Source organism: Scyliorhinus torazame, chromosome 4, assembly GCF_047496885.1.
Source record: "Scyliorhinus torazame isolate Kashiwa2021f chromosome 4, sScyTor2.1, whole genome shotgun sequence".
Lineage (NCBI taxonomy): Eukaryota > Metazoa > Chordata > Chondrichthyes > Carcharhiniformes > Scyliorhinidae > Scyliorhinus > Scyliorhinus torazame.
In genome coordinates this window covers 106,598,214-106,610,306 of record NC_092710.1, presented here as the reverse complement: position 1 = coordinate 106,610,306, position 12,093 = coordinate 106,598,214, and the positions used below count along the sequence as shown (strand labels likewise).

General features: G+C 46.1%; 1 protein-coding gene across 20 annotated transcripts in view; it reads right to left on the bottom strand.

The window, feature by feature from the left end:
* dst (dystonin) overlaps positions 1-12,093 on the bottom strand; it is a 779,292-nt gene that overhangs the window by 389,524 nt on the left and 377,675 nt on the right. For all 20 annotated transcript variants that reach the window (XM_072498412.1, XM_072498427.1, XM_072498428.1 and 17 more), the window contains 7 exons: positions 10,206-10,283; positions 9,922-10,083; positions 8,138-8,242; positions 7,885-7,980; positions 7,664-7,789; positions 5,676-5,828; positions 2,792-2,946 (listed from right to left, as the gene is read on the bottom strand). In XM_072498412.1, coding sequence (XP_072354513.1) covers positions 2,792-2,946; positions 5,676-5,828; positions 7,664-7,789; positions 7,885-7,980; positions 8,138-8,242; positions 9,922-10,083; positions 10,206-10,283 — 875 coding nt within the window. The remainder of the gene's footprint in view (positions 1-2,791; positions 2,947-5,675; positions 5,829-7,663; positions 7,790-7,884; positions 7,981-8,137; positions 8,243-9,921; positions 10,084-10,205; positions 10,284-12,093) is intronic.

The following is a 12,093-nucleotide window of genomic DNA, read 5'->3' as shown; positions in this document are numbered from 1 at the left end:
CACACCTGTCTTCCACCCCAAAGAATCTGCTCATCCGGGCCACTCATGTGAGCCCGGTGAACGAACTTGAATTGTATCAGACTGATCATGGCTATATTCGCCGCCCAGTAATAGTTACTAAAATTTGGCAGCGTCAGCCCACCCTCTCCCCGACTCCGCTCAAGCATTACCCATCAAGGATCTTGCCCGCCCAAACGAAGCCAGTGGTCACTTTGTTGACCCGTTTAAAAAAGCACCGCGGAATAAAGATGGGGAGACACTGAAATACAAACAGGAATCTCGGGAGAACCATCATCTTCACCGTCTGCACCCTCTCAGCCGGTGACAATGGAAACGCGTCCCATCCCCGAAAATCGTCCTTCATTTGGTCTACTAGTCGGGCCAGATTGAATTTATGCAGCCGGTCCCATTCCCACGCCACTTGAATGCCTAGGTACCTAAAGCTTCTCCCTACTAATCTAAACGGCTGCTCCACCAATCGCCTCTCCTGTCCCCTCACCTGGACCACATACATCTCACTTTTCCTCATATTTAGCTTATACCCCGAAAACCGTCCAAATTCCCCTAGAATCTTCATGATTTCTTCCATCCCCTCTAATGGGTCCGATACATACAGAAGCAGGTTGTCTGCATAGAGCGAGACTCTGTGTCCCTTGAGGCTCTCAGAGCAATTGCCAACGGCTCTATAGCTAGCGCGAACAACAGTGGGGAGCGGGGACATCCCTGTCTCGTCCCCCGGTGCAGTCTAAAATAGTCCGATATTGTCCTATTCATCCGTATACTTGCCACAGGAGCCTGATACAGCAACCTGACCCAGTCAATAAAGCCCCGCCCAAATTCGAACCGTTCCAGTACCTCCCACAGATAATCCCATTCTACCCGATCAAAAGCTTTTCTGCATCCATTGCGATCACTACCTCCACCTCCCTACCTTCCGGGGGCATCATGATCACGTTTAACAACCTTATACATTGGCCACCAACTGCCTACCCTTAACAAACCCCGTCTGGTCCTCCCCAATAACGTCCAGAACATAATCCTCAATCCTGGAGGACAAAATTTCGGCCAGTAATTTGGCATCTATATTCAACAGGGATATCGGTCTGTAGGACCCACACAGCTCCAGGCTCTTGTCCCGCTTCAGAATCAGCGAAATAGTGGCCTGTGACATCGTCAGGGGCAGCACCCCTCTTTCCCTTGCCTCATTGAACAGCCTCATCAACACCGGCCCCAATATCCCAGAGAACTGTTTATAAAACTCCACTGGGTACCCATCCGGCCCCGGGGCTTTACCCGACTGCATGGCCTTCAGACCCTCCATTATCTCTTCCAACCCGATCGGGGCCCCCAGCCCTTCTACCAGCTCCCCGTCCACCTTTGGGAAATTCAGCCCCTCCAAGAAGTGCCTCATCCCCTCTGGCCCCGTAGGGGGTTTTGAACAATAATCTTATTAGTTTATTCCATCAAATAACTGGCTAGAATAATTGGACAATAAAATGTGAAAAGGTAATCAATAAAAGCTGTCAATTGGGAGGACTGTGGAAGAACACAGGACTAGTTACAACTGAGAACAAAAGAAAATAGGGCTAAGCCTATTTAAATAAAGTTAGCAAGCTGCTTCTTCAATGGCGCACGGATTTGGGTGGTTGATTATTTGGGGGAAAAGGAGGGGTTTGCAGCTACAGACGCTCATTCATCCTAATATAGCAATTGGCATCCTCGCTAGGTTCCCAGATCCAACCACCTGAAACAAGTAAAGTGGCTCAACGACAGAGATACAGGCCCCTTTCAAATTGGCAAGCGAGAAGCGTTTTAGCATTAACAAAGCAATTACTAATGACTCCATTTTGAAGCTGAATGCTATCCTCGAATGCCCATTTCAGTTGATGTTGCTCACTGTGTCAGCCTTCCCCTCGATGTTTGTCCAATTCAAACTCGGCGCTATCAAATCATTCCTCATCTAACCCCTATGATTCTCCACTTTACTGCTTTTCTTCTCTAAAGTGACTTGGTGTTTCACCTCAGTTGCTCACTTTGGGAATTAAAACATACCATCCACTAAGTGAGAAGTGGGGTGGGACGTTTGGGAGGATTTAGACAGCAAACAGCTGTAAAGTCGACTTAAAAGGCCTACCTATGAACTGCAAACAGAACATACGACCAAAGCTCTAGCAATGCTCTCTGATAAATGCAGGATTATTTCTCAAGCAAAATCCACCGAGTGAAAGATGGTCACTTCCAACAGTGCAACCTCCAGGTGTGATTGATTTTCTAATCATCTTCCTCCTGGCTGGGAATTGTGCTGTCATTTCCTGCAGCCATAAATACACAGGCACACACAACATCTATCACACACACAAACAAACACACACACACAAAACATCTCTCACACACACACACACAAAACATCTCACACAAACATGAACCCACACATGCACATAGACACAAAATCTCTCTCAAACATAAACACACACACACAAAATCTCTCATACACACAACACACATGAAATCACACACGCAGACACACAAACACGCACACAAAATCTCACGCACATGGAATTACACAAAAAACACACACACGGACATGGACACACAAAAACACACACTAAATCTCTCTCACAAACAAAAATCACTCACAGACACACAAAAATACACACACAAAATCTCTCTTACTCAAAATCATGCATACAAAATCTCACATACAAAACACGCACACACATACAAAAACACACACATATATACAAGAAAACACACACACATACGAAAACACAGGCACATGCCTCCTTCCTACCTGCTTGCCATCTCAATAGCTTCCTTGTTTGGTGGAGGAACCGAAAAGCAAACTGAAGGAACCATGGCCTCATTTCCCGTGGGGCTGATGACCTTCCACTTGGCTCGATGGGAGTTGTTCTCCAACACACATTCATCATCTTTGTAGATCGTTATCTGTTCAAGAAAACACAATTGGTGTGGGAATCATAGAAAGTTTACAACACAGAATTAGGCCACTTGGCCAATCGTATCTGCTGAAAAACGATTCACCTAGCTGTATCCCACTCCCCAGCATTTGGCCCACAGCCCTGCAGATTCAGGCACATTAGGTACATATCCTGACCCATTTTAAATGAGTTGATGGTTTTTGCCTTTCAGGCAGCGAGTTTCAGACTTCTATAATCCTTTGGATGTCAAAACATATTCCTCATCTCCCTCTAATCCTTCTACTAATCACTTTAAATCTATGGCCTCTAGTTACTGCCCTCTCCGCAAAAAGTAAATAGGCCCTTCCCATTGACTCTATCCAGACCCCTCACAATTTTGTACATCTTTTGGAAATCCTCCAAGCTCTCAAACACTACGCCAACTCAGATAGTTGGGAGAAATTATCACTATTGACATGCGTTTACAGAGCAGTTTCCATGTAGTAAAAACAGCTGAAGATGCTGCACAGGGGCATTATCAAACAAATATTTGACACTACCACATAGGACATGGGGGGCACTGTGGCGCAGTGGTTAGCACCATTGCCCACGGTCATTGTCCGTGTGGAGTTTGCACATTCTCCCCATGTCTGCATGGGTCTCACCCCCACAAGCCAAAAATGTGCAAGGTCGATGGATTGGCCACACCATATTGCCCCTTAATTGGAAAAACAAAATGAATTGGGTACTTTAAATTAAAATATATATATATTAGGGCAGGCGGCCAAAGTTTGATGACAAGGAAGACAGATGTAGGGAGGGAATTCCAGAGTGTCAGGTCTGGCTAGCTGCAGGCACAGCCACCAATAGTGAAGCGATTAAAATCGGGGTTGCCCAGGAGGCCTGAACTGGAGGAATGCAGATATCTCAGAGGGAGAAGTAAGGAGAGGTAATTAATCCACACGGATATTTCAGTTTTGCACAAGCCTTCGTCCATCCAACTTCATCTCACACTATCAACATAAACTTCTGTTGCTTTCTACTTAATGGACTTTCCCAGCTTCTCCTTAAATCTAACTCTGCAATATGCTCTAGCACCTCCTTGTGGCAGTGAGTTCCGCATTCTCACCACTCTCTGGCTGAAGAGGTTTTTCCTGAACACCTAAGTAGACTTATTCATGGTTATCTTACATTTGCGGCCTTTTGTTTTGGCCTCCCCCACAGTGAAACCATCTTCTTTACATCGATCCTTTCAAATCGCAGTATAACACTAAAGACCTTGACCACATCACCCTTCAACCTTCTCTTGTACACAAAAGAGCCCCAGCCTGTTCAGCCTTCCCTGATAGTTATAACCTTCTTACAGCACATTGCAATCTGGGGTTGTAATTTGCCAGAGTGTAAAACTAGACTGCGCAAGATGTGTAACAAATACTGCAATTTACAGCAGACAAAAAACAAAGAGGGTTGACTGTCGCATGTCATTCGATCCCAGCCACACATGATATTTACTGTGGATCATGAAAGCCAAGACTTGACAGCACATCCAATTAGTTTTTGTTTGTCTAAGTCAAATCGCAAATGTACATATTGTATTATAATCACCACCCAATTAAAGATCAGAAGCTAAATTGCAGGTTTAAGATTTCCGCAAGGGATGACCCGCCTCACTCACTACAAGACTAAATTAATTCTTTCTCTTGAAAGTTCTTCCCAGCAACTGGGAGTTTCTCCGTGGTTTGTGTTCAGTGTGATAACTGGTGAGTAATTATTAAGATTCTCTAAATTCCACCCCTCCCCACCCAGCAGCTCGGAAGGCGGCGGAAACTGATGGAAACTCCCGCCCAATGTAACCACTTTCATGATGTAATTCAGCCAATATTTCCCACAAGTCTTGGCAGCAGGTTTTAAATTGCTCTCAATTTGTGACAATTGCATGGACAGCAACTTGCATTTCCTCAGGTGTTCATTATACACAACGAATTAACCCCGGAGTATTTTTCAGGACACTTGATACAAGTCTGAAGGCGAGCGGAGAAAAGAAGAAAGAAGGTCAGAAGCTGGTAGAAGCATAGTCAAAGAGGATGCTCTTCAGGAGGTTCTGGAAGGTACGAGAGGAAGGTGACAAAGCAGAGATGCTGAGGGAGTGAGTTCAAACGATAATATTTTTGCCAGACCACTTCAGATAGCATAGAAGAGTCAACCATATAGCATGGGATTAGATTCCTGTGTAGGCAAATTAGGTAGTGGGAGTTGGGGGGGGGAGATGCAGAGGGAGCCAGGTGAGATAGGAGTGGGGTTGGTCTCCCATGAGTAGTTTTTTAGAACAATCTTGAATCTTAAGTGTTCACAGAATTACCAGATTTCTGGAACTCACCATGTCTTGACATGGCGGGAGAATCAATTCAGTACCAAAAACCCTGCACTAAATCTACCTATTCGTAAGTCAGTCGTGTTTATAATTACATAAAACACACAGCATAGAAACAGCCCAACGTGTCTAAGCTGGTGTTTATGCTCCACATGACCCCCCACCCCCCTCCCTTCTTCGGCTCACCCAATCAGCATATCCTTCAGTTCCTTTTTCTCTTAAATGTATCTATGTTGTTCACCTCAAGGAGGCCTTGTTCCATATTCTCACCACTTTGGTTCAAAAATAAGTTTCTCCTGAGTGCTCCATTGAATTTCTTGGTGAGTATTTTATATTTATGGCACCTAGTTTTAATAAAACATTTCCTTCAATACTTGATTTCCAACCTCAATTTGTTTGTAGTCACAGATGGCTTTGATGGGGATAGAGATCCTCGTGGGATTTTCAGGATTCCTGGGTTTGAGTTGCACGATGGTCTTCGCCCGGCTCATGAGGCCTACTATGTTACTCCTGTACTGAAGAAGTTGTTCTTTCTCATCCTGAAATACATCAAAGAGTAGAAATGCTCTTCAAACAAGTTGGACCAGCACAGCCACCTTTAGAAAAAGACACCACAACGCCAATGGACACTTTGCACATTTGCCTGCAAAACCTAGCACAGCCTGTACTTTGCAGCACAGAAAGCGGTTGAGTGCTTTGTCTAGATTCCATTGTACAATAACAAGGGCCGTCGGTATTGCACAATCGAGGCGATAGATTGTCCACCACAAGCCTTGTGCCAAAAGCTTTACCGGCGACGAACTCATCACATAGGACAGTGCAACAATCCCATGGTATTAATAGTTTTCATCACAGTCTCCTCGTCGTTAGGATTGGTTTGCTTTCATTCACCAGAGATCAAGGGAGAGCAAGGGACCGTGACAGGGGCAAGGCCGCCCAGGCTGTAGCTTTAACAAAGGGCTCTCATTAACAGTGTGTGTGTGTGTGTGTGTGTGAGTGCTCCAATCAACCCATAGTGGAGCCTCTTATTTTCCAGCGGTGGAGGTGGAGAATCCACAGGCACCGTATTGAAGCAAAAGGGTCAGTCAGGTGAGGGCTCTCACCAAAAGCAGAGAGAATTTGCAGGTTGCATTAGCGTATCACTTCAACTAACTCATCCAAAACAAAGCATTTTCATCTCAACATAAAACTAGCCTCTCACTCTGACACACGTACACAACATCTGATGGAACCTACATCTGTTATAACCTCTTTCTAAGGACTATTTCAAGAACATGAGACTTGCTTGGCAAAGACCATCACGGTCCATTTAATTTCTCTTCTACCATCCTGGTCGTCACTTGATAAAACAATATTGGAGCTGTTGACTAATCACAGAAATCAATCTGTCCAATGAGTCTACAACAGACTCAGACATGAAGAGGGCGAAACCCCCAGTGGTGGAGAGATTTGAGAACCAGGGATCCAATGTCACCTTTTCCTCCAAAACATGGAGTATATGGTCATGGCTCAACCTATCAATTCATTTTCACCTCTTCCATCAATCCTTTTTCCCCTCACCATTGTCCGCCCCCAACCCCACCCGGGCCATCTGTTCCCTGTTCGAGGTTGCCCTTCGACACACTGCTTACCTATGTTCTGCCATTAACACATTCTGATCTCTTAATGTGCCGCTATCAGCATCCTTCTTAGTCATTATCACCACCATTTATATTCTCTTTGTCTTTCTGTCCATGACATCTTTGTCAATCTCTACCTATCGCTGGCTGTCTCTCCAGCCCCACTGCTCCATGCATCCCCTCCCCAACAACAGTATAAATCTGATCCTGTTTCCAGTTCTCTCCACTTTAACAAAGTCATCCAAACTCAAAACGTTGTCGCCCTTCTCTCTCCACAGATACGGCCAAACCTGCTGAGATTGTTCAGCAGTTTCTGGTTTTGTGTCATGACGCAAGTTAATCATACTTACCTGAAAGAAACCCAGCTAATTTGAATTTTTATGAATCCATTCTAATAGGTTCACCATCTCCCTCGGCAGCCTTTCCACTGATTCACCACTTGTTCACTCCAATACCGTTACCACAGAGTGGTTTGAAATAACCCCCATCATGCACAGGCCATGTCCCTGGTTCTACCGTTCTGGACAAGGCGAAACAAATTGCCAGGGGTTACATAATTTACTCTCTTTAGAATCGTAAAAACAGCTGGCACGACCTCCTACTTGGATATTTCTGGTTTATGCTGTTAATGCATTTATTCTTAAGCGTCCTTCATGAAACACATTTCTGTTGGAATTGCGAGAGTCAACCCTTTCCTGCTGCAAGCCCAGTTCTGTACTTTGAAAACCGGTACCCTGTGTCAGTTTGAGTTTTACCATGGAATCCTGAACTAGGTCCTCTAGCCTCACGAGGTTGCTGGATTTGTCACAATTGTACTTCCTCTTTATCGTCTCCTGCAGGTTCTTCAAGTAATCCATGGATTCTTTGGCATCATTGTAAAACTTGAGGTGGTGAAAAATAAAACGAGAGCATTAAGGGAGACAGCATTCGACTAGGCCTCTTCTATCAACTCTGATAGAACTGACTGGACACATACCTCAAAATATGCTGTATTTTCTTTTAAGTGCTTTTCAACGCAGTAGCAGAGCTGTAGAATCCAGCTCCACTGTGTTTGCATAGCGGCTTTGAAAGCCTGAGGAAATAAAACACAGGAAATGTAGTCTTACCTCTAAAAGGCATTAAAATGACCACAATTATTAAGCTTCATACGTATCGTTGCACAACAGCGGAAAAACAGGCTGGCCATGGTCCCGCACATGGATGACAAAGGACAGGTTTACTGCACTTACCTCAATGGTGGGTCGAGCAGGATGACGACTTAGGAGGAGTTGATCTGCCATATCCTGGACCGATCTCATGACAATGTCTTTATCTTCAAGCTGCTGCATCAATTCCTGTCACGAGCAGTGAGGGCAAGAAAAAAAAACTAAGAATGCAGCATCTGAAGCTCAGAAGAAAAACAAAATTCGAAATCATCTGCTTGACAGCAGACATTGGTTTACAATTAACCAATTCTATTTTCACTTATTGCAAGGTATCAGCTCAGTGGATAGCCCTCTTGCACCACACTCAGAAGGTTATGGGTTGAGGGCCCACTCCTGAAGGAGTGCTGCATTGTCAGGAGTGCCGTCTTTCAAAAGAAAAACATTGAATTGAGGCGCCGTCTGACCTCTCAAGCGGACATAAAAAGATCGCATGGCACTATTTTGAAATGACCTCTCTCTGGTGGCCTGGCCAAAATTTATCCCTCAACCAATGTCACTTGAAAAAGGAAAGGATGATCTGGTCATTATCACATTGCTGTTTCTGGCACCTTGCTCCGCATAAATCGGCTGCTCGTGGGGAGCCAGTGGCGTCATGGTATCATCGCTGGACTGGTATTCCAGAGACCCAAGGTAATGCCCTGGAGACCTGTGTTTGAATCCCACCATGGCAGATGGTAGAATTTGAATTCAATAAACATCTGGGGCGACATTCTCCGACCCCCCGCCGGGTCGGAGAATCGCCGGGGGCTGGCATGAATCCCGCCCCCGCTGGTTGCCGAAGTCTCCGGCACCGGACATTCGGCGGGGGCGGGAATCGCGCCGGTTGGCGGGCCCCCCCGCTCGATTCTCCGGCCCGGATGGGCCGAAGTCCCGCCGATAAATTGCCTGTCCCGCCGGCGTAAATTGAACCACCTACCTTACCGGCGGGACAAGGCGGCGCGGGCGGGGTCCTGGGGGGGGGGGGGGCGCGGGGCGATCTGGCCCCGGGGGGGGTGCCCCCACGGTGGCCTGGCCCGCGATCAGGGCCCACCGATCCGTGGGCGGGCCTGTGCCGTGGGGGCACTCTTTCCCTTCCGCCTCCGCCACGGTCTCCACCATGGCGGAGGCGGAAGAGACTCCCTCCACTGCACATGCATGGGAAACTGTCAGCGGCCGCTGACGCTCCCGCGCATGCGCCGCCCGGGGATGTCATTTCCGCGCCAGCTGGCAGGGCAACAAAGGCCGTTTCCGCCAGCTGGCGGGGCGGAAATTCCTCCGGCGTCGGCCTAGCCCCTCAATGTTGGGGCTCGGCCCCCAAAGATGCGGAGCATTCCGCACCTTTGGTGCGGCGCGATGCCCGGCTGATTGGCGCCGCTTTGGGCGCCAATCGGCGGACATCGCGCCGTTTCCGGAGAATTTCGCCCCTGGAATTGAAAGTCGAACGATGACCATGAAACCATTGTCGTAAAAACTCATCTGGTTCACAAATGTCCGTTAAGGATGGAAATCTGTCATCCTGACCCATCCTGGCCTACATGTGACTGCAGATCCACCAGCAATGTGATTGACCTATAAATGCCCTCAGGGATGGGCAATAAATGCAGGCCCAGCCTGTGATGCCCGCATCCAATTAACGAATAAATAAATAACGATTTCCTACATTATAGTAGTGACCATGCTGCAAAAGAACATGATTGGCAGTGAAGCATTTTGGGATGTACCAAAACATGTTGTTTTCACATGGGATTGGGAAATATTTTAACGTTTTTGTAACGTGATTTTCGGAAAAATAACCGCAAGCCAGCAGTTTAACCGCAAATGTTACATACGGCATGGTACTCTTTCTTTCTCAACATGCTGGAATTCCTGTCGCTCCAGTCATAAGCCACCTCCTCCTCTTCCTTCTCGTTCAGCCAGATGAGCTCATTGGTGGCTCGGGTCACAAAATTCTGCAGGTTATCAAGGTGAGAGGCTCGATCCCTGGAAGTGGCCTTCAGGTTTATAAAGGAAGGGGGGTGGGGGTGAAAAAAAAACACCATTAAAACGAGTTGTTCGGAATACAAACATTAATATCTGTACAAGCTTGAAGATGGAAGGAGCAACAAGATCTCACCAAGAGCTTGATGTACTGACTCTCCAGCGCGCTCAGCTTCTCTGAATAACTTTCCCATAAGGGTGGGGTCATCTGTCCCTATTTAAAGAAGAAAATCTTCACATTATAGTTGCAAGAGAAAGGTAACAATTCAAAACAAAATGACACAAGGAGTCTACAGGAGAATATAGACAGATTAGGTGAGAGGGCAAAATCTTGGCAGGTGGAATATAATGCAGGAAATGTGCACTTCGGTAGGAAGAATAAAGGAGCTAAATATTATTTAAATGGAGAAAGACTGCAGGAAACTGCAGCAAAGAGGGATTTGGGGGTCCTCGTGCATAAAATACAAAAAGCGAGCAAGTTCAGCAGGTCTTGGGATAGGCAAAATGGAATGTTGGCCTTCATTTCAAAGGGAACCGAATTTAAAAAAAAAGTCTTGCAAAAATTACACAAGCCACTAGTTAGATCACACCTGGAATACTGTGAACGATTGATCCTCTTACCTAAGGAAAGCTACACTGGCATTGGAGGCAGTCCAGAGAAGGTTCACTTGGTGGATCCTGGGTATGGAGGGATTTTCTCATGAGGAGAGGTTGAGGAGGTTGGGCCTGTACTCATTGGAGTTTAGAAAAATGAGAGGTGACCTTATTAAAACATGTAGGATTCTCAGACGGCTTGACAGGATAAAGTGGTTTTCTAAGTGCAGAGAGCGTAATATCAGATAAGAGGCCGCCCATTTCAGGCAGAGATGAGGACAAATTTCATCTCTCAAGAGGGTAGTGAATTTATGTAATTCTTTACTGCATAGCAATGTAGAGGCTGGGTCATTCAGTATGTTCAAGGCTGAGATAGACAGAGTTTTAATCAGTAAGGGAATCAAGAGTTATGGGGATACGATGGGAAAGTGGAGTTGAGGGTTATCACATCAGATCAGTCATGATCTCATTGAATGGCCGCGCAGACTCGATGGGCCAAATGGTCCACTTTTGCTCATACATCTTATGGTCTTACAGCGATTTGATTCAGCAATTGAAGAGTACACTTGATCGAGACTAACAAGTCCTCAGCAAAAGGTCCGGTTCATCCCCTTACCTGAATTTTCAGGATCACTGCACAGACACAGGTGTAGAAAAAAAGAATTGATAAAGGCTAATCTCAAGAGGGAGGGAATTTAAATTATAAACAGAAATTATACAGTTGTCTCTCTCTGGTTACACCTCAACAGAACGGTTTAGCTCCAGCACTGCAACTCAGAAAGGATATATTGGCACTGGAGTGGGTGGAAAGCAGATAAAAGGGATAAAAGTAATGAGGACACATTTCACAGACTAGGTTTGTTTTGTTTTCCCTTGGGTGTAAAAGAGTAAAGGATGCTATAATTGAGGCATTTAAGGTGAGCAAAGGAATGATAAGATAGATAGAAAGACATTATTTTCTCTGGCAAAGAGTCCAGAACAAGGGGGCACAAATGTAAATTTGAGTTAGTCATGCAGGAGTGATTCCAGGAAGCACTGCGTAACACAGAGGCTTGTCAAATTGCAAAACTGAGCTTGCCAGCTTTTTGTTAGGTAAGGATATTAAGCGTTATGGAGCCAACGCGATTAGATGGAGTTAAGATACAGATCAGCCGAGACTTCCGGTGGCGGCCATGGAGGAGTAGGTCGCACATTTGATAGCTCCCGCCTGTGACGGACTTTTGGACCTTTTTCCCCCGGATTTTATGGGATAAATCGGTGCTGAGTGAGACAGTGAGGAGAAATCCCCCTCCGGTGTATGGAGAATTGGACCAGAAGTGGCCGTGTGAGAAGACAAAGTCCTATAAGGAAGACGCGAGCAGAGCTGGTAACGTGGGAAAGCATGGCGGAGAGCAAGGGCCGTGGGAAGACGGCACAGTGGTCAACGGGGC